At 37.2% G+C, this 26,540-nt stretch overlaps 1 protein-coding gene across 5 annotated transcripts in view; it reads right to left on the bottom strand.

The window, feature by feature from the left end:
- Window positions 1–26,540, bottom strand: part of KLHL32 (kelch like family member 32) — a 132,649-nt gene that overhangs the window by 78,583 nt on the left and 27,526 nt on the right. For 3 of the 5 annotated variants that reach the window (XM_068937842.1, XM_068937843.1, XM_068937845.1), the window contains exons 3-5: window positions 25,033–25,094; window positions 23,174–23,224; window positions 22,465–22,645 (exon numbers count right to left, since the gene is read on the bottom strand). In XM_068937842.1, the coding sequence (XP_068793943.1) occupies window positions 22,465–22,645; window positions 23,174–23,224; window positions 25,033–25,055 (255 nt within the window). In that variant the 5' untranslated portion in view covers window positions 25,056–25,094. Of the gene's footprint in view, window positions 1–3,149; window positions 3,195–22,464; window positions 22,646–23,173; window positions 23,225–25,032; window positions 25,095–26,540 lie in introns of all 5 variants that reach the window. The other 2 variants (XM_068937841.1, XM_068937844.1) reach the window with 2 other exon arrangements.

Genomic DNA, 26,540 nt, shown 5'->3' with positions numbered 1-26,540 from the left:
TTATTTCTGGGGCACAAATCAACTTCAAGGGCTAGCTTGCATGGAATAACCCTATCATGCTCTCTCCTATTAGTTTCACATTGCAATTTCCTCTCTTTCACTAAATTCAGTCTTCTGCTCTTCAAACAACATAGGTTACACCTGTGTTGGTAAGTGGTGTGGTGCAATAGGGGTGGGTCTGTAAAACAAAGAAGGTCACGCTGAGATGCTGACATTGACGTTACACGTGTTTTGGGAGGATTTACTTCAGAATAGCCACGGTCTGGCCCCATTACATGGATGCCTGGCAGCACCTGGAGTGCATCTTCCAGCTTAGCTTCATGCTAAAAGAAGCCAGTCTCTACACTATGAGACCACAATTAACAAGGACAGTGAGAAGAACTTTACAAGATCACCCCCAGTCTACAGTAACATGTTAATATGGGTACTTCCACAACTACAGCTTTGCAAGGTCACAGCTACTATTATAGGTCACTCCTATTGTATTTAAGGGTTCACCTTTAGGATATGAAACATATTCTGGCAGCCCTTTCTGAGCTCAGTAACTAAAAGATATTTTTGTTAGTTCACATTAAATTATCTAAACATTCAAACATTTGCGCTCAATCTAGACTATTTAACATGCACCCCTAAGCCTCTGTTGGAGCTAGTATCACATACTGAGTGCTATAAAAAGACATTAGCTACAAACACATTCTATAAAGGTTATGAACTGTGATGTGTCACCAACTAACTAGAGACCACATGTATTGACCCTGTCAACACAGTGGATAGATAAGCTCGTTTTTCTAGGTATTTTCTTGGTGCTTTTACTGGGGTTACTCGCTGCCCATTGCATGGGGCGAGAGTGTTTCTAATCCTTACACTGATTACAGTTCCAGTGGGGAAATACTTAAACAGCCAATTGCAGCAGTTGTGTATCTGTTTCCTAAATAATCTATGTTATAGTATGTTGAAATGGAGCACCTGCAGAATTTCCTACAGCATTAGCCATAAACATATTCAGTCCTAGGAATGATTATCACAGCAGAAATCGTACTCCCACCAAAAGGATAAAAAGCATTCTGTGGCAGGGAACTACACATACTGAAGTGATTATACGTGACAGTACATAACAATAAAAGTGTAATACAAGACTCAAGACAAAAAATCACACCAGATCACTAACAGACAAATATTTAATTTGTCATTTTTACATACTGAGCCTTTCAAAAAGGATGATTTTGTTAAGCATAAATACATTCTTGATAAAGATTTGTTACACTTTGCAAATGGATGCGTTATTGCTCACGTCATGGCTATTATTTTTCATTACATTATGAATTTTCCATTAAAAAAATTTGCATTCTAAGCACCACACCAATGAACAATTATATTTTCATATATTCAGGTTAAATACATGCCATTTGCTTAAACATTATGTATTATCAGTACGTCTGAAAGAACATTAAGGTACAGTTATAGAATACACTGCCTCAGTGAAAACATTATTCAGGAAACGTTATTCAAGCAGGAAAACCATTATTCAAATTTATTGCATAAGAGTGAATTTACACTATTATTAATGACACAGCACCAAGTGTTCTATACTTCAACTGTTGCTATTTATACTAAGTAGTAATTTGACCTATTAGCATGGAGAAGTGTTGCAGAAGTTCATTCTCTTTTGATTTCAAATGCATGCAAGACTGGAACAGAAAAACAATGGCAGCAATGCAGAGTTTATTTAGCAGTTGTTGTCATCCTTCTTACTGCAAAGTATACAGGCTAGGTCCTGGTAGTCAGTACTACTGCTGCACAGGTTTTGATGAATGTACATTGACTGCCACTTACAGACAATCTGAACTTGAGCTAGAAAAAAAGTTTTATTTCTGCAAAGGTATATTTCAAAATTCAGGAGCACGTTAGGTATTCTGAAGTTACATAAAAGCTCTTCTTGTAATTACACTTGCATCGATATTTCTAACATTAAATATTTAACCTGTGCCACTGTATCTATAGATACTTCCTTTGCTATGAAGACAAACTTCTGATCTCAGAAGTTTTTAGCCAAATATCAAACTTTCTGGATAGTGCTCCTTTGCCACACGAATTCCTGAAAAAACAGTACAGTGTCAGTGCAACATTTGCTTACACAGTTTTTACATTGAAAGATTTGCTCACCTTCTCAACATACAGTTCCCTCACAGACTGTATGCAGAAAGCCTGGAAATGCTCAGGGACACAAGATCCTGCATACCCTGCATTCTCTGACTGTACAGCAGCAACTGTCTGTACGCTATCTACCTGTACATACCAACCATCAGAAGACACAAGTTCATATTTTGACTGAGGACTGAATGTCTCATACAGTGGGTTAAACGTACAGATCTAAAGAAATACTTAACTACATCTCATCTGTAGACCATGAACCACTTCTGTACAAAACTGGTACAGTTTTTCTTTGAAGATTTACCAAACAAATCTACCATATCCCTTTACAAGATTAATGTACTGTACCATAGAAATTCCTACATGTCCTTACACAGGAATTACTACTAGGCCTCTATTAGCAAATTCAACAGGATCAGGCCAGAAACTTAGTCACTGTCCCACAGTCATCCAGAATGTTTAATTAACAGTCTCCAGCATAGCTCTGACTCCTGCCAACTAGCACTCTCCCAGGCAATGCCCAGGCAGGATTCAGGGTCAGCTCAAGCCACAGACTGTACCATATAAGCCATATGCGTAAGGTCAACCTATTTGCAGGGGAGCGAGGGAAGGTATAGCCATACAGACATGAGCCATGCTGTGTCAGTTCCCCTTAGGGCTAGAAAACAAACCCTTACCCATTACGCATCTTTCTTACTAGTATAGGCACAGCCTAATACTGCAATGGCTTATCAGAACTGTGGCTTTACATGCCATCTGCCACATGGAGTTCATTCTGTCTCATGCTGTCCTTTCTCAGATGGAATATTCTGTGTAAGGTTTTTGATTTTGCATATGTACTACATTGGTCTTTCCTCCTGAAAGATAAAAGAACTTCATTGACCTTTCTAATGGTCCAAAGTGAGCCCGTGCTGTTGAGCTGGATTAGACAACCAAAAAAGTAGTTTCCTACACAGAAAAACCTAGTACTACTGTTCAGCTATCCACAGTGCTCTTACCAGTGGGCAAATTTCGTTCTCAGCTAGATAGTTTAAAGACTTCATCTGGCAGAGAGAAAGAAAAAAAAAATTTGTTCAGAAATTCAGTTCAGAGACTCAGCCCTTAATTCATAGGGCTGTACTTGAACATTACAGTATTAACTACATAAACATATAGATCATAAAATTCTGTTTTGAGACTTCTCCAGTACCTGGAAAATGAGATAAAATTGGGCCATCAAACTCAGGTTTCAGATGAAACTGAAAATGCTCTGAGGGTCTGTGAATTTAAATAAATCCATCGGTTGTGGTTTTGGTGCAATGCCAGTAGTCTACTTCATTTTTCCCTGGGATACATTAAAAACAAGGCAATAAGGCCTCATACATCTCAGATGAATGTACAGTGGAAAAGACAAAAATAGTGAAATATAAACTATTTGTGCAAGTGCACAATGCAAAGTCTAACTTATCATAACAATTTATCAAATTTGAATAAAAATGTAGTCTTATTTTCAGTTATTAATTTCATTGTCATGCTAATATTTACTGCTTTAAAATATTTTTTCTCATACAAAATAAAAACTTATTTGAAAATACCTCCTTTTTTCCCCTCTGAGATCTTTGAGAGTGAACAGCACCCAAATTGCCAATAGTTAACTGAAGTTTGCTTTAACAATAATACCCACTGGTGAGAGGACCCAGCTTTTCTTCTAGTTTCTTTTAATCTCCAAGCCTTGCTGTGCCATTTACTAATTAATGAGCCAACACTGAGGGATACTAAGTAAATGTTTTAATCTTGCTTGTTTAGCCAACATTTTAATTAGGTAAATCGGTTCCCCAAAAGAAAAGCAAACATGATCCACTTGCCGTGTGGCAACGGCTCACAAAATTCAAGGATGAATGCATCTGCCATCACAAACGGTTCCACCTGAGCTCACACTTGCTTAAAAAGCTCCAAATTCTGATGGACCTGTTTTCATGGGGAGGATGGAGGAAAGGAAGATGCTTCACTTGCTCTAAGGCAATAAGTGAGAGCCGAGGAATCAACTTTATTTCTTCTCCTAACCTCAGCCTGAAACAGAAGTGGAGCCAGGGGATTACTCTCAAAGGAAAAAGAAAACAAAGGTCACAATCCTTAGATAAAAATAATCACACAGAATTTAACAAAAGCAGCTCTCATGCTCTTTCTAATAAGGCAAATCTACATGCAAATTACTAGACTCTTGAAATTTTGACTTCAAAGTAGTGTGACACATTGGTGGGCGTTTAATACGTATCACACTTGCAGGCGGTTTCACTGGTTTGCCCAGAGCAGCCAAAGGCTTCTTTGCAAAAAGGTTTTTACCACAAACATTGAACACAAAGTAAGATGAGAATTTAGAACTGAATGCCACACAGCAATAGGGTGACTAGGCACAGATGTGATCAAATTTAATGTAACCAGGCAGAACAGCCCAAGTAAATGATGCGTAGCACAGTCCTTGGCTCTACCTTTCCACGCTCAGCTTGTGGCTGCTTAGCTTTGAAAGGAAAAAAAAAAAAATAATAATGCAATGAGTGTGAAATACCGCTCAATTAGAACAATAATGTACTACTGTCAAATAAGTATAAATGAAGCAAACAAGATCTAGATTCATTGATTTTCATCAGTCAGGCAGCACTGCAGCAAGTTGCGTGCAGACTGCTTCACAACATACAACTTTAAGAACAGATGCCAGGGTCACAAAGACATGAAATAAATGTTCAAAGTTCCCAAAATATAAATTGCGCACTGTCACCATGGTAAGGTGCAAAATTGCTCCTTGCCTTGTAATCATTTTCATACTTACTCAGAAGACTCAAAACAGTAGATGATCCGTATCTGTGAGAGTAACAAGCTTGTCCTCATTTATACACACCAATCTCAAAGCCATGTTAGGCATATCAAGCAGTAAATAATCAGAAAATAACTTAATCAGCTATCAAGTTGTACAGTGGTTTATACAACCAGTCAATTCCACATGACTCAGAGCCCCCTTTAAAGGCAAGAAACAGAATCAGAAAACATACGTTGGCTCAGGTAAATTAACACAGTGAGAACAAATTGTTATGCTTTAAATAAATACAGTAACAAATCATAGCAAGCATACTGGTAGTGAACTAGAGAAGAATCAAAGCTGTTCATACTGGGTTCTTATAAACTTTCTCCTGGGAGTTTAAAAAAAAGTCTGAACACTAATGTAACTTCAAATAGATATCTGTTATTGCTTTTGGAAGACAGCTAAAACCATTGGGTTCTAATTTAAATCTGCATAAAACCTGTTTAATATTTCTTAAATGTTAAAAGGAAAGTAATTAAATCATTAAGTGATCAATAAGATATTATACTGTATAGAAGATTGGATAGAAGAGAAATAGTTAAAAGTTCCTGAAAACTTGAAAGGAAAAGAGACAAAGTTGTCAGCAATTTAAAGGACTTGGTTGGATGAACTTGATAAGTGTAGAGGAAGCCTAAACACTTAGCCTAAATGCCTGACATAAATGAAATCTTTAATTCCTGAAAGTTAGGTGTTAAGTGAACTGCATCAAGGAATGAAAGCTGAAGAGATAATAGCGAGTTGCCTCCTTTTAGATATTCACTTTAGGAGAACAGAAAAACCGCTGAAGATGACTATTTCTGGAATGAAAGTGACAAACAATGGCAGTACTAATAAACGTGCAAGTGTTTGCACCTATAAGTTTGTTGTACCTAACAAGTTTCCATATATTTTAAAACCAGAGTTTTCTTTCATTTTTCTGAAATCACATAATTTTTGAAGAGCCTCAGGTAGGAGGTTCTTTAAAAAAGTTACAGATCATCAATTATGATACAGGCCGAATTCAGACAAAATGCCTTCAGATTGCCTATCTTTATAAGCTCATTCCTTACTTCATCTATATTAGCCTCTAACCAGCTTTTGTCATAGGTTCCAAATGGAAGATGAGGAAGTAACCATTTAAATTACTACCTTCAAGAAATAACCTAGCTTTGCTTGGAATACAGTGCACGGATTGCAGTGCACTGTAATTACCTCTAAAATATCTCAAAGTTCCCTCAGCAAAAATGAGAAATGCCAGACATCTCTAGGCCTTTTCACGTGATTCAACTTTAAGAGCAACTTTCATAATAAATCTAAGTTTTCAAAAACCAGAAAGTAAGTTTAAAGTTGTAGTTGAGCCAACCTAGAGTAAACCAAAGAGCAGTGTTTCCAAATTCCCCCCCCAAAACGTTTTCAAACATTGTTTCGATAACTATTAGCAGCCCTAACTCCAAACCACTGCAATACATAGAATACTTGGATCCCCCCCACCATGTACACATCTGTATTGCATAAATTGCTGCTCAACCACAGACTTATCATGCAATCAGTAAACACAATAATAAGAGTCCTAGAGTATTCCACAGTCACTTCGATTAGAAGTTGCACAGCTACAGCGTTCACGGGATTTCAGCAAGGCCAAGCTTGTTTTGTACAACACAACGCAAATCTCTCAACTCAGTTCAACTCCCACTCAAGCTTTCCCTGTCACCTTTCACCCTTGACTAACTGGCAGTCGAAAGCTCTTGCAACTGATGCCCCAGAATCCTGCCTTCACCTTCCACTGTTGCCCTTGTCTGGCTGTTCAGAAGTCTGACGCATTCTCTATCAAGGTGCAGAAGCATTCGTTGCACTTCCTCACAATCACAACTAGATAGGGAGAGCGGAAAGTTGGCACAGAGTGAACTAGCATTCTTGTAGTTCTTTTCATTGCAACACACTCCAAAGATGATGAACATCCAGGAAGTCAAGATAAATTAACAGTGAGTTAGCCTTGATGCACATAAGCTTTTTCATCTCCAAGTAAGTATAGAGTTCAGTATTAAAAATTCTTTCCTACTTTTCCTACAAATTATTGACTATATTGTAAGCACTCTAACCAAAAGCTACAGGAAAAACATTCTCTTCAGTTTTAGGAGAAACTAGTCCATAGGTATCCCATCCCACCCAACCTCTTTTAGTGCTGAGGCTTTAACTATAAGTAACAATCAAAAAGCAGTGAACAACTTGTTTGGTAGTTGCACTAGCTATTTATAATAAAATATGACTTTTTACTACCCAATTCAGAAACATATCTGAAGAAAACAATAAACTTTGTATGTGCTTATTGTAGCTGAAAAACATTACGACAATTTGGTATGAAAAAAAATCAATAACCATTCTGTCTCTCAAACTAATTTGTAAAGAACTGTGCTCAATACCCTTGCCAAGATTTTCCATAGCTACTTATATATCTTCCTGCACTGAATTTTTATGGTAAATAACACCCTCTAACACTGTTTTGTTGCTTTAGACGAGCAGCATTACCATCTCCACATTACCTATCCTCCATAATTCCATAATGATATTGCTTGAGTTCTTTTTTTAATCATTTAAAATAGATCGATACCTTCACTACAGTGCAGTGGTGTGTTTAAATTTACTTCCCACAGCATATTCATTTACTTCCATATTCATCCGTTACTGTCACACCTCTGTCCTCCACCCCCCTGGATAATTCATTGTACTTCTGATCTGATGCATCATAAAAACAATTAGGAAAGTAAATTAACACTTAAGAAGAGATCTTGGATCAATTCTCTACACTGCTCAGGCAACTCAGTTATAACGTGATACCTCAAGATTTGCAACTGCTTCTGTAATTTTAAGCCAGTGAGAAGTTTTACAGGCATCCATGAAACGACTCACGTTCTTGCCTTCTTTCTGATCTGAAACTTTTAAGCCTATCTGATTACAGGTTGGCTCAAGCTTGTAAGTATCCAATCCCGACATCACTTTAGCCACGTGGACTATAAATTCTTTCAGGCGAAAACATTCTCAAATGCAGTTTTTACTAAAAAAAAATCATCTCTCGCTGTTCATGTAACAGTTGTATTAAAATCAATAAATGATAATCTATTTAATCCCCTTTGTAGTACTCCTGCTGTATTAACTTTCAGGTGTTCTCAACTTTCATGTTCTAACTTTTCATTACATAAGCAATGTTACCCTTTGCTGTTAACACTTATCACTGTAAAAGAAAATATTCAGAGCCAACTAACCAGAATCAAAATACTACTTTGACAGATGATAAAGTCCAAATCACAGTAAGTACCAATTATGTGCTAGATATATAATGTAAACTTATCCAAATGACCAATTTAATAGGAGTATGTTTCTTTACTGCCTCTAAAAAATGCAATTTGGTCTTCTCATATCTAACATGTTATATTTTGCTTTGTTTTCCTCCCATTTTGAGCCTGTCTATCCTAAATCAATCACCAGCCATGTCCTCTAGAGTCTCCTGCACTCTGAAAAACATATCCATCAATATCAACTGCATGAAATATGATTAAGAGGCTCATTACATGATTCTCCTGAACAAGTTCTATATAAATTGCCAGCAAAAATGTCACATAATGTCAATCATTGATAACTGAGCCTGCAGTAATACATTTGCTCAATGAAATCTATCTAAATATTGTTTTCAAGCTTTTGCCATATAACTAAAATCAATCCTGGAAGATGAAAAGGTCAGATATCATTCATATCGTAACAGAAGTTCTATTTCAAGAAATGAATATAAGTAACAGAAAAACTGAGCAACAAAATATCGTTTTATGCACAGTACTAAACTCTCTGACTGTAGACATAGTACAGTCTACCACTGTTAGTGGCAGCCATTTCCATCAGACCTTTAAAGTTTCTCTCAGTATCTCACAGTGTCAGACAGCGATCCATGATTACACAACACCTAAGAGTTCCACACACCAGATTAATCATATATGAAGCGCATTTATTACACTGCACTGTTAATATAAAAAGATAATACTTTCTTATTATCTTTAGAAACAAGTAATAAAAATTGCCTGAATCCAAAAATTGCAAATGGTCTGAAAAATGGAAGCAAACAGCTACCCTACTTTACTATTCACAGGAGCTAAGCATGTGGTATTTTTCCCTATTTGTACAGTGCACATTTGTTGGGAGTGACCTTGCAAAAGTGAAAGAATTTTCTTGACTGTAAGACAGCACAGGTTCTTTGTTCACAATGAAAATAGCTAAACAAAAATATAAGTATTTCTTGCTATTTACATAATTGGCTGAACCCATCTCATATATGACTCATGTTTTGATGGTCATACTTTTAATAGTGAACATAGTATGTGTCTTCCCAAAGCTTCTGCTTAGGTGCACAAATATCATCTGAGACAAGCAAAAAGGATGGATTGTAGCATGCTATTTCTAATGGGTTGTTGCATCACCAGAAACACCTATATTCAAAAGCAGCCTAAGTTTTGCTGTGGTAGCAAAATAATATCGCACCTGCCACCTGCAACTTCATATCAGAATAAAAGAAAACTACCAGTGAACTACAGCTAACCCATTTAGTTCTAGTATTTCAAAAGAAAAGACTCAGGTGGTCCTGAGAGCCACAATTATTGTGGCACTAGCGAGAAAACTGAATTGCAAGGACCCTACTGTGTAAAGCACTGCAGAAAAATGCAGTAATGTACAGTCTGTGCTACAACACTCACTCTTAAATAGACTTGCCTTTTGGAATATAAAGGAAGCAGCGTTAACTAAAAACACAGACTTTTTCCAGTATTTCCAGTCAAGCACAGAATAGTATGAGTCACACTTGCAAATTCTGGCTTAAATTGGTTTAATGCTTCCCAGTAAGCACATAGGCCTATTGTTCCTTTGATGATTTTAGCAAGTGATATCAAAAGCAAGCCCAAAATAAAACTGGTAAGAAGTCAGCTAGCTCTTGAACTAGCTCTTTAATAACCACAGTACATTTCATTTAGGGAGACAAACCTTCTTGGGATTTTTTTTTTCTTAAGTAGAAAAGAAAAAAAAGACTAAGATTTTCTTGATGTCTTTTGGGGGGAACTTTCAAAACCATATTACATACAATGCTATCAAGGTAAGTTTCCCACCTCAGCGCACGAGCCATAACTGAATAGCTAGTTGTACAGCAAGCTTTTATCTAACAGAACTGGAGGAATATAGTGCTGCAGGAAGCACTACATCATGCCTTCAGACAGGCTGGCTTACATTTGACCCTATCCAAATTTAAACTCCCTTTAAATAGCAGGGACACGACTCACATCAGAACAGTGGAGCAGGATCGGATCAGCTAAAACAGCCTGAAGAGTCCTGAGAAGGGTAGGAGACCCATTTAAAGCAAAGAGTAGATCCAGTGAAGCCTCTAGGTACTGTCAGACTGCACAGTTAAAGCGGTTCAACAGTCAACTGTAAGCAGAAGGGGTGGCCATGCCCTCTGTCCCTTCTCTCCTTTGCAGGCAGTGCAGATGTTCTCTGATCACTGTGGGTGAAACTTAGCAAAACAAAAGTCGAAATTTTTGTGTATTCAGTTTTCTGAAGCGACTCACTGTGAGGCCAAAGAAGTGCCTATCCTGAAGCAAGGCCTGTATCAAGGAAGGACAAGGGAAGCTACAACTAGCTTTTATGTCAATGTAACTGTATCATCCAACTGCACCCTCAAAATTCCTGGAGATGAAGAGATGTTTCTGGAATGCTGGTAGGACTAAGTATGCCTTTTCCAAGGCTGGGAGAAAATATAAGCTGATAAAATAGAAAGCAAAACTAAAAACTACAGACTCCTGTCTCTTCTCACTTTCCATTGTATCATTGTGGAAGAAGGAAAACACAATTTTTGTCCTTTAATTTGTCTTGTCTGATGGATTTGAGCTTTCTATTTAGAGAGCTACCAAATTACAGATTACAGTATGCGCTCTTCAGCTTCCATTAATAAGGAAGCTAACTTTGGATACTTAATTCTCAGCAATTACTTTGAATTCCTATAGAACTTTGATTACAATTTGATTTTGATCATGATGGATGGAGGGAAAAAAAAGAACACGCACAAAAAAGGGGATTACTCTGCCCAAAAACACTTGTTCCAACTGTATTCCACTTCAAGTACCACAGGTAAAGTAATACCCATTTTAATGCATTACATTCTACATACTGAAAATTACCGCTCCACTTCCAGTGCTTAAATTGGTCTAATATAGTCAACACGCTACTTCAACCTCTACTTCTCTAACAACCTTTGTGATTTCAAAAATTAAGAACATCCACTTGCTTGTTCCATCTCTCTCATACTGTCTGCAAAAGTTTAACATATGTCAGAGAATGAAAACAGATTCTGTCTCCATTCATATCAGCATTGGATCTGCTGGTAGCAGCACTGTAAAAACCCTTTTTCTGGCACTAAGAATTTTAGTCTTAGTTATTATAAGTAGCTTTTTAAGAAGCCATTTATAGCGTTGACGCAAATGTCATTACCTGCTGAAATCCAAATGTACGATCTAACAGCAAGCTATAGCAATTATCTTCCACTCAGTAACTTGACTGCAACAGCATACGTGGTTTATAAGCAGCCAAGTGTTGCAATTATAAACAATCCATTTTACAAAGGGTTGAACTAGTTACCCTTCAGATGCCTAAAACAAACAAACAAAATCGATTTTCCGTTATGACTACAGCACTTTCTGGCTAAAGAAGTTTGCTTAGTTCTCACCGACACATTTATTCAATTATTGGATACAAAAGCCAAAGCACAAAAACAGCTTATTGATCATTTTTCCTTTAGTTTTGCACATCACTTTACTGAGAAAACTTAAAACAGTAATTAAAGCCTAACAGTTTGCTGAATAAAATTAAGCTTGTGTTTAATATTAAGTCATTTGTCACAGTAGTTTTCTTCATCAGCCGAGCTCTGCCCTCCATCAGCTATCTCCGCTGGAACAAATGACTCTATAAAATCATATCTTCGTTTTATTTTTAGTACTCTACATTTGGCTGTGCTTATTTATCCTTTGGCTTTTCCTTCATCTCTGACAAACAAATCCCCTCCAAGCTAAAAGAGCACACTGATGCCAATTCTATTATCCCTATAAGTTCTATAGGCTTTACGTCTACCCCTTTTCAGGTAAAGTCTCACTCTTATAAGGTAGATCCTTAAGTGCAGGCATGAGAACTTCTAAAAACGAAGGTAGACACTTAGTAAGGTGCCTTAATATTCTGTAATTTTGATTTCAAATGGGTTCTACGTACATTGCTGCCTACTTGTATTGAGGGCACGCTATAACCTTGGAAAACCTCATTCTGACTTCATTAGTTGTGGGGAATGCTTAATACGCCTAAAGATGGTAATCGGTTTGCTGGATTTTGGTTTTTGCACACGTATACAAACATAAAATAGTTTTTAAAGATATAAAGATGACAACTATAGCTTGAAAACTCAACATTACTGCTTATAACACATGCACCCTCAAAAACGCATGCCCTAGCTCACAAGGGTGCCTGTTACTTAACCTCTGCACCCTCATCTTCTTCCTACTGGCCAGAATCATTTGGGTATGGCCACATCCTGCCCAACGTCCTCAAGCTGGATTCTAGCTAAACTTTCTCCAGCCCACTGGTGAAGTGGATGCTATGCTGGACTCTAGCCATGAGGTTTCTGCTTTATACAGTCCCCAGGGTGGATTTTCAAAAAGCTTTTGTCAAAGTCGTTTATCAAAGGACTTTAAGGCAAGCTAAGCAAGAGAGAAAAGACGGAATGTCTCTGCCTGGATAAATAAGTGACTGAAGATATAAAATGGAGGACAGGAAGACAGTAGGCCAGTTCTCACAGGGGAGTGATATCTCCAGTGGAGCGTCTCAGAGTCTGGGCTGTTTAATATACCTATACAAGATCTGGAAAAGGGTGACAGCAGTGAGGCCAGAATGTCCATTGAGACAAAGCTATTCACTGTAGCAAGGACATGAACAAAATATGTTAAACTGCAGAAGGATCGTATGAGATAGAGGGATTGCTCTATGAAATTTTGTGCGTGTGTGTGCGTGTGTGTATTATACACATACAGATAAATGAAGCTAGCAGAAGCCAGATTCAAAATAAAACAAAAAAATGGTTCTTCATGCTGCCAGCAGTGAGCTCCCTTGCCAGAGAACAGTCAGTGTAAAATTCTACACAGGTCAGAATAAATGCTTGGAAGAGAGACTTCCCTAGGGTTACTAAACAGACAGAAATTACATCCTGCTCAGGAAATTCCCTGAGCTGAACAGTGCTAGAGAGTTTTAAGGGACACGTCACATAAGCACATCTCATTTTTACTCCTTTTCTCCAGGCATCCCAAACATTTACTGCTAAAGTGACTATCCTACTCTGGATGAATCTTTGATGTGATGCAGTGTGGCCATTCTTAGCCACATGCCATTCTCAGCCAATGCTGTAAGGGCAGCTTCCTCCTTTCCAGCAAACAGACAAGCAGTTAAATTCATTTGTCACTTGTACATTAGGTCATCCAACCAGAGTAGACTGGGACTTAAAATAGGTTTTTACATGTTTAAGCTTGAAAATAGGCTGACTTAGGCAGATCAAATCATGATGTAAAATAAACAACCAGCAGCATTCTACAAGGCTCTTCAGTACAGCAGAACCTCTACATTTCATTGCCTAAATCTATCCTTTTATTGGATGAAGGCCTACAGCAACATGAATTCAATTAGCCAATATCACATTTCAATCTACTAAAATGAAGTTGTTAAGTTAACAAGGTGCAGCAAATGGCACTGTTGACAATGAAACAGTTTAAGAGCTTAATGAAAGATACCTCCTCTAAAACTTCCAACAAGCATAATCCGCAAAAAGCAAAAGCACGTGCAATGTGACAGATTTCTCCTTATAAAAATGCAACAAATCCTGAGGGAACATCCAAAAGAAAAAAAAAATTATTTTAATAGTGTTAGAGTATCCTAACACCAGCAATGTACACTTTACAAATGCAAGACCTGGATTATTTTAGCTCTTCAGCAGTCTTGCCCCTTTCTTCGGATATTTCTCATGTTATTAAAATGGTATATGAATCCTTCTCACTGACGCTAAAAGCAACATTCTGCCCAAATAATTCTGTTGGGTGGTTGGCCCAGGAGGTACTTTCAGCTTCACTACACCCACAGAAGAATAGCTTTAATTCCCACTGAGGTTCTGCAGTAAAATACTATTAGGGACCGCAAAACATACAAGGTGTCCACTGCACCCAACAACATTCTAAGATGTGAGGCTTCTTCAGTAGACATTAGGGACCAAGAAGAAAACAAGAAACCCTTCTCTGTCACAGGACTGCCCCAATACATCAGCTCTCCATTGGCAGATTCTTCTAGCATCATGAAAACTGCAGCAAAGCCCAGCTCAGCTTCTGAACGCTAGCTACAGCCATACTGTAAAACTGAATTGACGTAGCCTGAAGGAAGAAAAGGAGAAGATGGCAAAGAAAATTGGCAATTACAGAAACAAGGCTGCAATGAATTCTTTTTGTCTTGCTTATACAGTGGGGAAAAGACATCAATTGAACAGTTACTATTAAACACCACATGTTCTTTTCCAGTAAGATAACACTATTTTAATTACAGACAATTAGCTACAGTCTCCTAGGGCCTATCTCACTGACTACAGAGTTGTTGATTCTGCTATATTTACTCACAGTGCACATGCTTGCTTGTATAGGGAGTTCCAACAAAAATAAAAAGGATGACTTGCAGAGTAAGACACCATATTGTCTACCATCCAGTAGTGACAGAATTGCAATTAATTCACTTAAATACTATGAGAATGGCAACAAACATTTATTCTTATAATAACAAACATTCACTCCTACAGCATAACAACGGCTGGGAATTTGAAAGTTTAAAAAAAGAGCACACAAAGATTCCTGTAAGTGTTTTTGATAGCACCTCCATTGCTACACTGTGGAAACACTGTCTGTAGCAAGCGAAAAGAATTTTGTTTGAGTGCCACCACAAAAGTATGCTAATTGCAAACATAACGATGAACAAACTAAAAAGAACAAGAAGCACTCCCTTACTTTGTCCTCTTTTAAAGAGTATGTCCTCTTTTAAAGAGTATATTAAAATATTTATTTAGAAAGAGTTAAAACATTTGTAAATCACTGTCATATACACTTCAGAAGTAAACACTTTGCTCAGATACAGTTCATTAGAAAGGCTTTTATATAATGAGTCATGTACACCTACCTATGCTGCATTATTTCCAGTGGTTTTATTAAATTTTGTAAAGTTACTGACAATGCCTAAATCATTTTTAAGTGAATGAATGTGCTTTTTGTGGCATTCAAGTGTAACTGGATTACTGAATAAATGGTAAAAAAACCTCTTTGATTTGTATTTACCCCTTTGTATTATGTAAGTTTATCCAAAAAAATGCAACTTTTTCAAAAAGCTTATGTTTTATTTTAGGCATTTTTTCTAATGAGAAGCAAGCAGCACACCAGTATCTATTAGGAGATAAGACGTTAATTTATCTTTTTTATTGGTATAGAAGAAGCCTTAGCTCTTAAACTTTAGCTTTCTGTGTCTCAAGGTTATGCTCTAATTCCTGAGTTAGCAGTTGTCCCAGAGACAGTCTGCTGTGAATGTCTCACCATTTAAACTTGAACTTGAAAACTTTCCATTGGAGCAAACATACTTATTTAAATGGTAAGAGCTTGGATTAAATTTGCTACTTAGCTTTGTGCTAAAAGTAAACAAAACCAAAAAAACCCAGGCCAGTAACATTTAATTAATTCACTTTCAAATTTTCCCTACACTGTGGTATCTTAAATACACACAAATAAATACAACGGAATGTGGGCACTGTCTTTTTTTGACCAATGGCTCCTCACACCAAAGAAAAGAAAGAGAAAGTTACAGCTGAAGTGAGTTATCATCATTAGCCAATTTTCAGTGAGGACTCTGCTTCACAGCTCTGAATTCTCCTTTGTTAATAGGCAGACTATAAGTAAAGTGTTCACACCAACAGATACTCCTATGAACTTTCAAATGTCTTTTGCATTGTTGGCACCACTCAAAGCAGCAGGCCACATGCTGCATTTGGCTGACTTGATATGCAGAAGCAGCGAGAGACAGTGCTAAAATATAGCAGTTCAATTGAAGTTCTGCTTTTTCATTGAGGTACTGAGAACTGGAAGTGTAACTGTTGTGGTATGGATATTATTAGTAGTTGCAACAGCCATGTCTTCTCCTTCCCCATCCTCATACCTTTTGAGGAAACTACACTTTTAGGATCGACTGAGAACTTAGTAAGTTTAACATATTCTAGTGGCTATCAACTATATGTATTCCACAATCAAAAAAAATAAACAAACACAAGTGTTTCAGTAATACTATTCAGGATAACATTGCTTCATTTACAGGGGCACTCCCTTACTTGCCTGAGTTGCTCAAAACTCCCCAGCAAAACCAAGCTCTGTTCCAAAATCTCTTCTACATTTGTGAATTTTACAGACAGTAGCTTATATACAAGAAGAAAACGCAACTGAACCACAAACTCTGCTTAAATTAATAGAGCTGGCTGTTTCTGTTGTTCAATTCCATTTCCTTTTTCTATGCATTATTTTGTTTACAGTGGTTGGTATAGCTTAGAACTTCAGGTTTCAAATTCACTGAAACACAGCTTTCAGGTGCAAGTTATAGCCGTAATAGTTGTATGGGAATTCATTTCAAGTTACCTGCTAGCAAGTAACATCATCATCCTCATGAAGGGTATAGTCTGAATGATATTAACTGAATAATTTACAGCAACTGTTTTTAAATAAGATGGTGCATGTGTTGGTTAACAAGAAGTGATTTTATACACTTAGAAAAAAACAAAACAAATTTAAACAATAGTTTAGAAAGCGTGGGATACTGCAGAGAATGTAAGTGACTGAGATCCACCAGAGCTGTGTTTATCAGCTCATATCACAGAATCACAGAATCACAGAATCGTTTAGGTTGGAAGGGACCTCTGGAGATCATCTCGTCCAACCTCCCTGCTCAAGCAGGGTCACCTAGAGCATATTGCCCAGGATCACATCCAGACGGGTTTTGAATATCTCCAGCGAAGGAGACTCCACCACCCCTCTGGGCAACCTGTTCCAATGCTCTGTCACCCTCACAGTGAAGAAGTTTCATTCATATGGCTGAAACAGTTTCATTTCTCAAACATATCGTAATTTCCAACAGAGAAAATAGAATGAATTTGATCCCCGGAAAATTTTAGGCATAGAAGAGGAAATATTTCCCGGCCTACATAGGTAGCTGAGAGTAAGGAAGCCTGTTTTGGTACATAACACCTAGTAATTAATAGATACTACAAACAGTAGCAGTTATTTGGTCCAATAAGCTGTGATCCAATAGAAAGAGCTAGCATTTTAAAAAATATCCGGAAAAAGAATTTCTGAATAGCAACATTTCCAGGTTACCATAGCATGGAAATTACTGTTCACTTGACACGTGCACATAAATGGTAAAGTACTCAAAAAATAAAATCATATTATACCGCAAAAGCAGCAGATGATTCTGATTTCTTTATACTAGTGTCAGTTCTGGCTACTGCTGATCCAGGAAGAGGTCTCAGGGAGGCCCTTTGCTTTATGATTCATGCAAAGTTCACATGAAATCATAGCTGCTATACTATCTAAACACAAGCAGCTATAATATCTTAACCTGAGTAACATTGGTTTAAGAATGCATGTCTTCATTTAACACTTGTGTTTGGCTTTTCTGCGGAAAAGCTAGCATGCTTTCTGCTAGATTCTTGTTGCTTTCCATTTTTTGTTTACTCTCTTCTCTCAGTTTAATTCTAGTTATCCTCCTCTCTCTCTCTATAAATGTTTCACGGGACCACACCCCAAAAAATTACAGTACCATATCGTGCCAAAATGCAGTCAATAGTATCAGAATCAGATTTCAGATGCAGAGGAGTGTTTTAACTTAGAAAAATTGCATAGAGATACAAGAATATATATTAAAGCATTTCAAATTCTGCAAACTATTTTGTAGAACACCTTTATCTATCTAGTTACATAGTCCTAGTGAGAGTTGGAGCCACAGTTCAAGGCACGCCTTTTTAGGAAAGGGTCATCCACATCCTTCATAATAACCTTGATGAAGGTGGTATTGGGCAAGTTCTATAGGCAATCACTGCACAGAAAGAAAATGTACCTTTCGCAAGGCAAGACTTCAACATACATATTTTCTAAAAGAAAAACTGAAACCCAGTAGCACCGAGACAGGATATGTACAACAAGACCTTGAAAGCTATTTTCATCCTACAATCTTTATTACCTCAAAAATTTATTATTTCTCTAATCTTACCAAAAAACAATCAATAAATAGCAAAATATGAACAATCAGCTACGTTAAGTATACACAAATAAATTGTCTGCTGACAGGGAGGAAGGATATAGAGCTGAAAGGCCTCTGAAAATAAGCTGCTTAAGAATGAGCTGTGACAGTTACAAGTACAGGGCCTGCACAGAAAATTCACATCTATTAGGTTCACTTCAGAGAATAACATCTTATAAGACTTGAACATGCTCACTGTGGAAAAAGCAGAATATTATCGACATTTTAAAATCTAATCTAGTTTATTCACATAATCCTGATCATCTAGATTACATGACATATCTGTATCTTTCTGAGAAAAATCAAGTCCTACGACTATAAACCCACTCAAATGAAAAATAATGAGGGCAAAAGGAGCTGCTCAGATTTGAAAACTGATGCATTTTGTACAAGTAAATCTTGAGGTTATATAATCATCTGCCAACATTACAAATGCCTACTAATAAAGTCATGCAGAACATCTCATTTTGCTCTCAGAGGTAAATAACAATCATACAAGAATCTTTTAATGGTAAATCACTTAGCTTGCTATAGCTATCACAACGCACACACATTATTACCTAGCTCAGCTTTCTTGTCTCACTGTAACAGACTGAGACAAACAGCAAATTATAGCATGCCATACAGACAGTTTGCCTAAAATACTGTTTGCTGCTTAACTCATAGAAATATATATATTTACCATTCTTTACATGAGCCTCTTAGGGCATTATGAAGGTGGCTACTGTATTCCCTAACGCATTTTGAAAGAGGTCCTTCAGGAGATACTACACAAAAAGCAAATTGAAAATCCTAATTTTCAAGCACCTAATCCTGCACTTTAGCATTGTATTTTTACTGTAGTTTTTGTATGCAATTCCCCAAGGGATTTGGGGGGGGGGAGGGGGGGGAGGAGGAGAGAAAGAGAGTATAACATTTTTACCTATAAATGTAACAAATTCTCAAATTAGATACTTTGCTCAGGTATGCTGAAGTTGCAGCACAGGTGGAATTGCAGGACTAGTTACAGCAAGTGACAGAAGAAACAGCAGGCTGCTATCCTGTAAGGCTGGTCACAGCCCAGCACTCAGGTAGGTGTTTGTTGAAGCACAGCCCAGGCCTCTGTCTTGTCTTACAAGAGCAAATGAAGATTATGCTGCCAGATTATACCTCCAAAGAAAAACCGATAACGAGACAACATCTCTTTGACCTTTCCTGCTCTTCCACATACAATGGCTCCAACACCTACATCAGTTTGTAACATGGCCCTCATTGAGTCATCCTTCTAAAAATGTTAACATATTTGTCTTAGGAGTAAAATGAAGAGAAAAGTGACAATTTGAAGAAAACATGCTGCTCAGCTCTGAATTCGCTTTCAAGCGATAAAAGAAAGTTACTTCTCTGTCACTAGCAATTCCAGTAACAGAGGTCAAATGAATAGAAATAGAAATTTTTAAACCGCATCAGGAAACAAAGAGACTATAAGAATTTGATCATCAACAAAAACAACCATTAGTCTGTCAACATTTGCAAAACAGGAGAAATTCCCAATAACTACTACGATAATTACAGCATAGCATAGCATATCATGAGTCACAAGGATTAACTTTTTTAAAAATACTATCAGGAACTGATATTGTAAAGTGGACGTATTTAAACTGACTTATCTCTTCACAAATTTCAGCAGTAGCTACACCTAAGCCAACGTAGACGCAGAACACACAGGAAACAGTAAAAGGGCCCTGCAGAAAGCAGGCATCCAATGTCTTGTATGAGATATAAATTCATGCTGATAGAGCCCTGAGAAGAACTCAAATTTCTTTAGTAATCTGTAAAAATCTTAAGGACCAGAGAGCAGCCCCTTTAGATGGGGCTAAAAGTAGGCTGGTTGTTTTAAGAAAAAATCCTATAAAAATAAAGGTTTACTTTCTCCTGGCAAGGCTGGAAGATCTGCAAGGTTTTTCCAAGAATTCTTCCAGGAAAATCCAAGGAAAACTAATGGTGGAAATCGTCTTGTGCAATTTTAACAACTAAATTTCAAGCACCTAAGTCTAGCTTTAGGACCAGTGGAGAGAGATCTAGCACTTTGAGATGGTGATTCATTTCATTGTTAAATAAATCTTCTATCCTCCTTTATCATCCTCTGGAGGTGCCTGTTTCTCTTTATTTACTCTGAATGAAACTTTGGTGTCATCCTAAGTCTTAGAAATCTAACTCTCAGGTAGCTCAAACTGGACAAAATTCACCTAGATATAAAAACAATAATAATCTCAGTTTAAATACAAACACTATTACTTTTAAATCAATATTTGCCTTTATTAATGAACAGAATCAGGAACATGGGGCATAGCTACTTCTTTGCCATCTTCTTACAGAAAATAAATCTCATTCCACAATTTTCTAACATAGGTTTTAGCCATTAATAACAGAAATTGTTCAGTTGATTTCAGAAAGGACGGGTTCCATATTTTCAGCAGATATTTGAAGACTAAAGAATACGTCCTACCAAGTTATAAGTATTCTGAGGCAGATTAAATTACTAAATGCTGCATAAATCATTCCCTCAGTATTTTTCAATACAAATGATTTATGTAATAATTAGTAATTTGACCTCCTAGAAAACGTTTTTTTTTCCCCCATAGGGCAGTAAGACTTTAATTTGCAATAAACATTCAGCAAATACCACATAACTGAAACGGGAAAAAAAAAAAAATGGTGAGTCACAATGCCCTGAATCTCAAGGTCAATCAAGTGATCAAGGCAGGGGTTGTTCTTGCCACCCTGCTGGAACACAGGGTATGGCTGCCCACTCTACAATGTTTCTATGCACTGGATACAATGAGCTCTGGAAGGAATGTGTCACAGGTGTGAAGGAATCATATCCTAAAGTATTTCAACCGGAATCAGAACAGCAGCCCTGTAGGATATCTACCATTAGCAAGTACACGTATCACTTGCTAGAGCTGCAGAACTCCAAAATCCCTCCTTTTCTGTGCACTAGGGGAAAGAGGAGGAACAGAGGAAAGAAATGATGTGTTACAGCAGGCCAGGGCCCCATGACAAAGCCGCATTAACAGCTATGGCAGTACAAAGTCTATGGGAACAGAACACAGAAACGTGCAAACAGTCTCAAAAAAGAGCAATCAATTTGCTCAAAGTCATCATGGTGAAAATAACATCAAGTCAACAGTACGTCTCAAGTACACAGAATAACCTAAATCTCAATTCTAACAACGAAAGAGCGAGCGCAAGACAGAAAGAAAAATTAAGGATACAGAACAGTTGCCATAAACTGTATTACTATTCTAACAGAACAAAAGGTCCCATAAAGAGGTTTAGCATTACATTTATGGTGTAGGTAAAACTTAAAATAAACTTACTTTAGACTTACTACAGAGTTTAACATCTTGAACACACAAACTATGATGAAGGTTGGTAGAATTGCTTGTTACAAAGAATGTTGTTCTTATTAAAAAATTAAATTTTTCAGTTACTCCAATTTTATCATTTGCATGCAAGTTTTCCATGCTCAGTGTCTGATTTAGTCAGATTTCCCAAGGAATACTTTATCTTTACGTTTCAGAACCCTTTGCACCTGAAAACAATTTTTTTTAATGCTCAAAACTTACTATAGCCTCTTCTTTGAGAGAGGCCATTGCCATCCCTACAGAAGTCCACTCTTAAGCCTCTATAAACTATATTCATTAATATTTAAATTGTCTCTCCCCATCTTTCCATGCACTAACCATAAGTGGCCCAAATGCCTGAGTTCTGGAAAAGAATAATCTTCCTCTTTCAGACTTGACTGGGCTATAAAATTCATAAAGATGTATGCTGCCCTTCTCTATTATGAAAGAAAAAAAATGACTAAATCATAAATAAGGATAAAAAAATTATGTTCTTAATATTTCTACTTGCATTTCTTTCCTGTTACATGTATGCGGACATTTAAAGTTGTATATTATTTGCAATAATCCCGAAATTTCCACAGGCTCAAATTCAAAGCTTCCTCAGTACGATATCTACAACTGCTTCTCCTTCACCTTTAGGGTCATTTTTAATATTAGTATAAGAAAAGTAAAAGTCTTTGGACTTACTCGGAAGTAGTCACTGCAGGCTGCAAGGACTGCTTTATGCGCATGGAATTTCTGCTCTTCAGCAATAAGGGTGATATCACAAAGTACGCCATCGCTTCTCTGTTGGTTCAGGGCTGCCAAGACAGCATCATTATGAGACCTGGACTGGCAAAGCCTCTGACCTGTCAACATTTCCTGAACACTGAAAATGTAAAGGAGCGAGGAGGAAAGGAGAAAGATGTTATTAACCACTGCAAGAAAAGAACTAGATTTTATCAGCAGAATGCAATAGCTTTTTGTAAGACGAGACCGTTGACTAATTCCAGACAAGAAAGAGTCACAAACTCTCTCGGACGAAAACTTATTTACGGTATATAAACACAAGAAAAGCTTGTTCTAAGAAAATATTATGAAAACTGACTGAATACTCAAATTTAAGAGTCTCAGCTGTTCTGATTTTTATTTACTTCACTGGAAGTCAGCTGGACTCAGTAAGATTAATTCAAATTCATACTAGTGTTAAATGAGAGAAGAATAAAGTTTAAAGTCTTTGTAAGTTTCTCAATGAGGCAACAGAAAAACAACTATAAGTCCCTAAAACTAATTCAGTAGTGGAAATGTAACTAGTTACATATGCAACATATGTAACTAGTCCTGCTAGAATGGATGACCTTTAGTCTTAAGTGGCCTACTTGGGTTTGATCTTGCACGCTGTTTGCCATTCTCTTACCTGATTTTTTCAAAAGCCAGGACCAAGACATCACTTCTTGAAGAAGGATTTCTAAAACAGAGTTACACAGGAACAGCTATTATATCTGCATTTCACCCCCTTTTCAATTGTTTTAGGCTTCATACGTGGACATACGCTACACTTGCAAAAGAAGAAACCAAAAATTTTTTCCCTAGTTGTTCTGTTTGTGGAACCCCACTTAAATTTTAATAGACATTTATTAGGAAATGTAACCTGTTAGAACATAAAGGAGTTATTTCTAACGGTTATTTCCCTTTTGTAATTTCTATAACAAATTGACTAAATCACGTTGTATTATTTTAGGTAGGCAATGCCACAGGTTCAATTTGCTGTATTAAAAAAATAAAAAGATAAAACTAATAAAACTATATTTTTTCCGCAGCTTTGCTCATCACCAACAATAAAGAATCTGAAATCAAAGGTTAACTGTCAGTTTTATTACTGATTCATTGAGAACCGCAGAACAAACCCTGAAGTTTCCCCCTTTTGTATTAACTGAAACAGGGGGTTTTTCTAAGGAAACTGAGAATATAACAAAACTAGAGGATTAACTGTGCAAGTACAATAATCTAATTATATTTAAACCTGGTTTCTCTTTATATGCATTGTTATTGGCCTCTCTCCCAACGCTGTGAACCAAGTCTTCCATTCCTCTTGCTTTCATCGCAGTCATCCAGAGATGAAAGCATCTCATTTTGTGTCAAATGACTCTTTCATTCAATAAAAAACTGACTGGAGGGACAAAGTGGAAGAGTAATTCTGATGAAAATAAAATAAAACCACTATTCTAAGATTCATCTTAATTTTTTCAATTTCAAATTTTTCAATTTCAAGACTTTTTCAATTCAGTGACCCAAGTGTGTGTGTGTGGGGGGGGGGGGGGAGGGACAACTGTCTTTACCCTTTTTCATAACAACATACCTAGAATGTACACCCATACAATGCAGTTTAAATAGATTTTATGAATGAGAAAGCACTGATGTACCAAACATTACTTAGCTACTTTGTACCTAAACTGCCAGTACTCAACAGCTACAAAATGCAAGGAATTCCTGACTCTCCTCTGGTGCAAGAGCATGGCTGGGAAAAGAGGAGTGAAGTGGAACGACACTTTGCCCCAGTAATATCATCCAGATCTCCAAGCTCCCAGATCAGCCCATGAGTGTTAACTACTCTGTAAAACAAACTACCAGCATATCAGATTAGTGTTAGGTTCTGCACAAAAGCAATTAGATGAGTGTGTTTTGCTCAGTCTTTTGCACGAAAGTGCTCCCAGAAACTAGTTAACTTATAAATACCAATTTATCTGCCAAGACAAGGGGCAATAAAGGAAAAAAGCTAGACTGGCAACTACATATGGATGAGTAAGACCCCAAAAGAGGGAAAGAGAAAGAACGGGAGACTCCGGAAGGCTGAAAGATGAGGATGGAGAGAATGCTTAGAAATGGTTTCACAGAACAGGAAAGAATACTGTGTGTCCTGAATACTGGAACACTCTTCACATCAAACATGATCACTAGGCACCAGCTACATGAATGAAAAATGCCAATTGCTTCCACAATCAAAAATTCCAAGTGTAGACAAGGGCATAGAAAAGATGACATATGAAGAGACTGGAAGACCTAAATCGATCACAGGTGTCCCAGGCATACTTCCCTTTGCTAGAGATGAATGGCAACAAGAAAACAATCTCTTACAGGTTATACCTTAGAAATGTACTAATAGGAATATCTAATCAACAAAAATACTAGTTTCACATTTTTAGTATCTGCTAACTGATACTTTGTAAATATCATGCTAAATGTGAATGACATTCTGCATGCTATAAAGTACCATACCTGAGACACCTCTCAGATGGCATTTTTCAGTTTTGCTCTTCTGAATATCAAAGCTTATAATCCTGTAGAGAAAGCAGCAAACATTCCAGTTAGAGAGACAGAAAGGAGAGGTACATTAAAATTCAAGGCATATACAGCCACAGCGTTAAAGATCAATACTTTTAGGAGGTGTAATTCAACAGCAACTTTTTCCAATTCAACTGTTCCTGAAGACAGAACGTAAAGTTTTACATTCAGCTAACCTATAGGCTTGATTCATTGTAGCCTAAAAGTGGACTTCCCTCTAGTCTTTTTTAGGAGATCACACCCCACCATCTGAACTTCTTGCACCTACTACCTTTGAGGCACATCTCCTTTCTGCAAGCTCAAGGATACATACCAGTTAAGCAGAGTGGAAGAGCGGTGAGGGAAGCATCTTCCCATCAAATCAATTTGAAGAGCAGGCCAGAGGTATTTGTTGGTATTTGCTTACTTCCCCGAGTAACATACAGCTATAAGAGCTTACCTCTCAAAGCGCCAGCTCACAGGTCTTTCTAGGCTCCAAGAGCTTTGCCATGCACCTAAGCTCGTGCTTTGACTACGTTATTTTTTCCCAAAAACACAGCTGAAAATGAGGATTACCGTCTACTCCAAAACACAGCTCCCTCTTCTCCCTAGCAATATCCTTGATTTACTAACCGAAGCTTTGATCAAATATCACTGTGAACCTGACTATAAACAAACCCTTAAGCAAAGACAAACAGTATAGTATATACAAACAGTATGGCCAGATCTGTTAACTCTGCAGGCTTTTTTTAAGGTAAAATATTAAAATTACCATATCAATGGACCTACATTGCTTAATCACAGCTACTGAGGGTAGCTTTTGCAACAAAAAGGATGCTTTAACAGAATTATTTCCAAAAGTTGTCAAACTATCACAGATCTCACAAGGATCTCCCAGTACTTTAAGAAGTAATGACAGAACTTTTCCATCTCTGCTGGATGATGTGTGGGCCCGTGAAAAAGCAGTTACCTCCGTTACAAGCTTTTCTTTCTACTTTCAGATTAAAGTGATGCCCCCCATTCCAGGGGCTACCAGTGGCTTCTACTGAGATCAATGCTGAAACAGCACAAGCATCTCTTTGTACTGTTACTAAGCAAATTAACAAAAAAGACTAATAATCTAGGTCTTCGCTTATGTTAATTTGTTCTTAATTCTGCCCCCTAATCTTATACTGGCTGGTAATTTTACTTTGAAATCAGCTGTGTTTATTTCAGGGAGATTCTGAAATAGATGTGTGAAGGGAAGGCAGAACTGTGCCATTAGCCCATTTCCCAAAGAAACAAGTAATCAAGCAACGTGCACAAAAGGAACATTAATTGCAGTTCCTGTTCTTCTGGAGTACAATTCTCCGTTATATAGACAAAACTACAGTTACTACTTGCCAGAAAGGCACAGTGACATCTCCTTTTCTCCAAGCACTGTCAACTTGCACGACAGCAGTAGAAGGACCAAACAGAACCAT

This window comes from Struthio camelus, chromosome 3 (assembly GCF_040807025.1).
Source record: "Struthio camelus isolate bStrCam1 chromosome 3, bStrCam1.hap1, whole genome shotgun sequence".
In the NCBI taxonomy this organism is placed as follows: Eukaryota; Metazoa; Chordata; class Aves; order Struthioniformes; family Struthionidae; genus Struthio; species Struthio camelus.
This window is presented reverse-complemented; position numbering and strand designations above follow the sequence as displayed.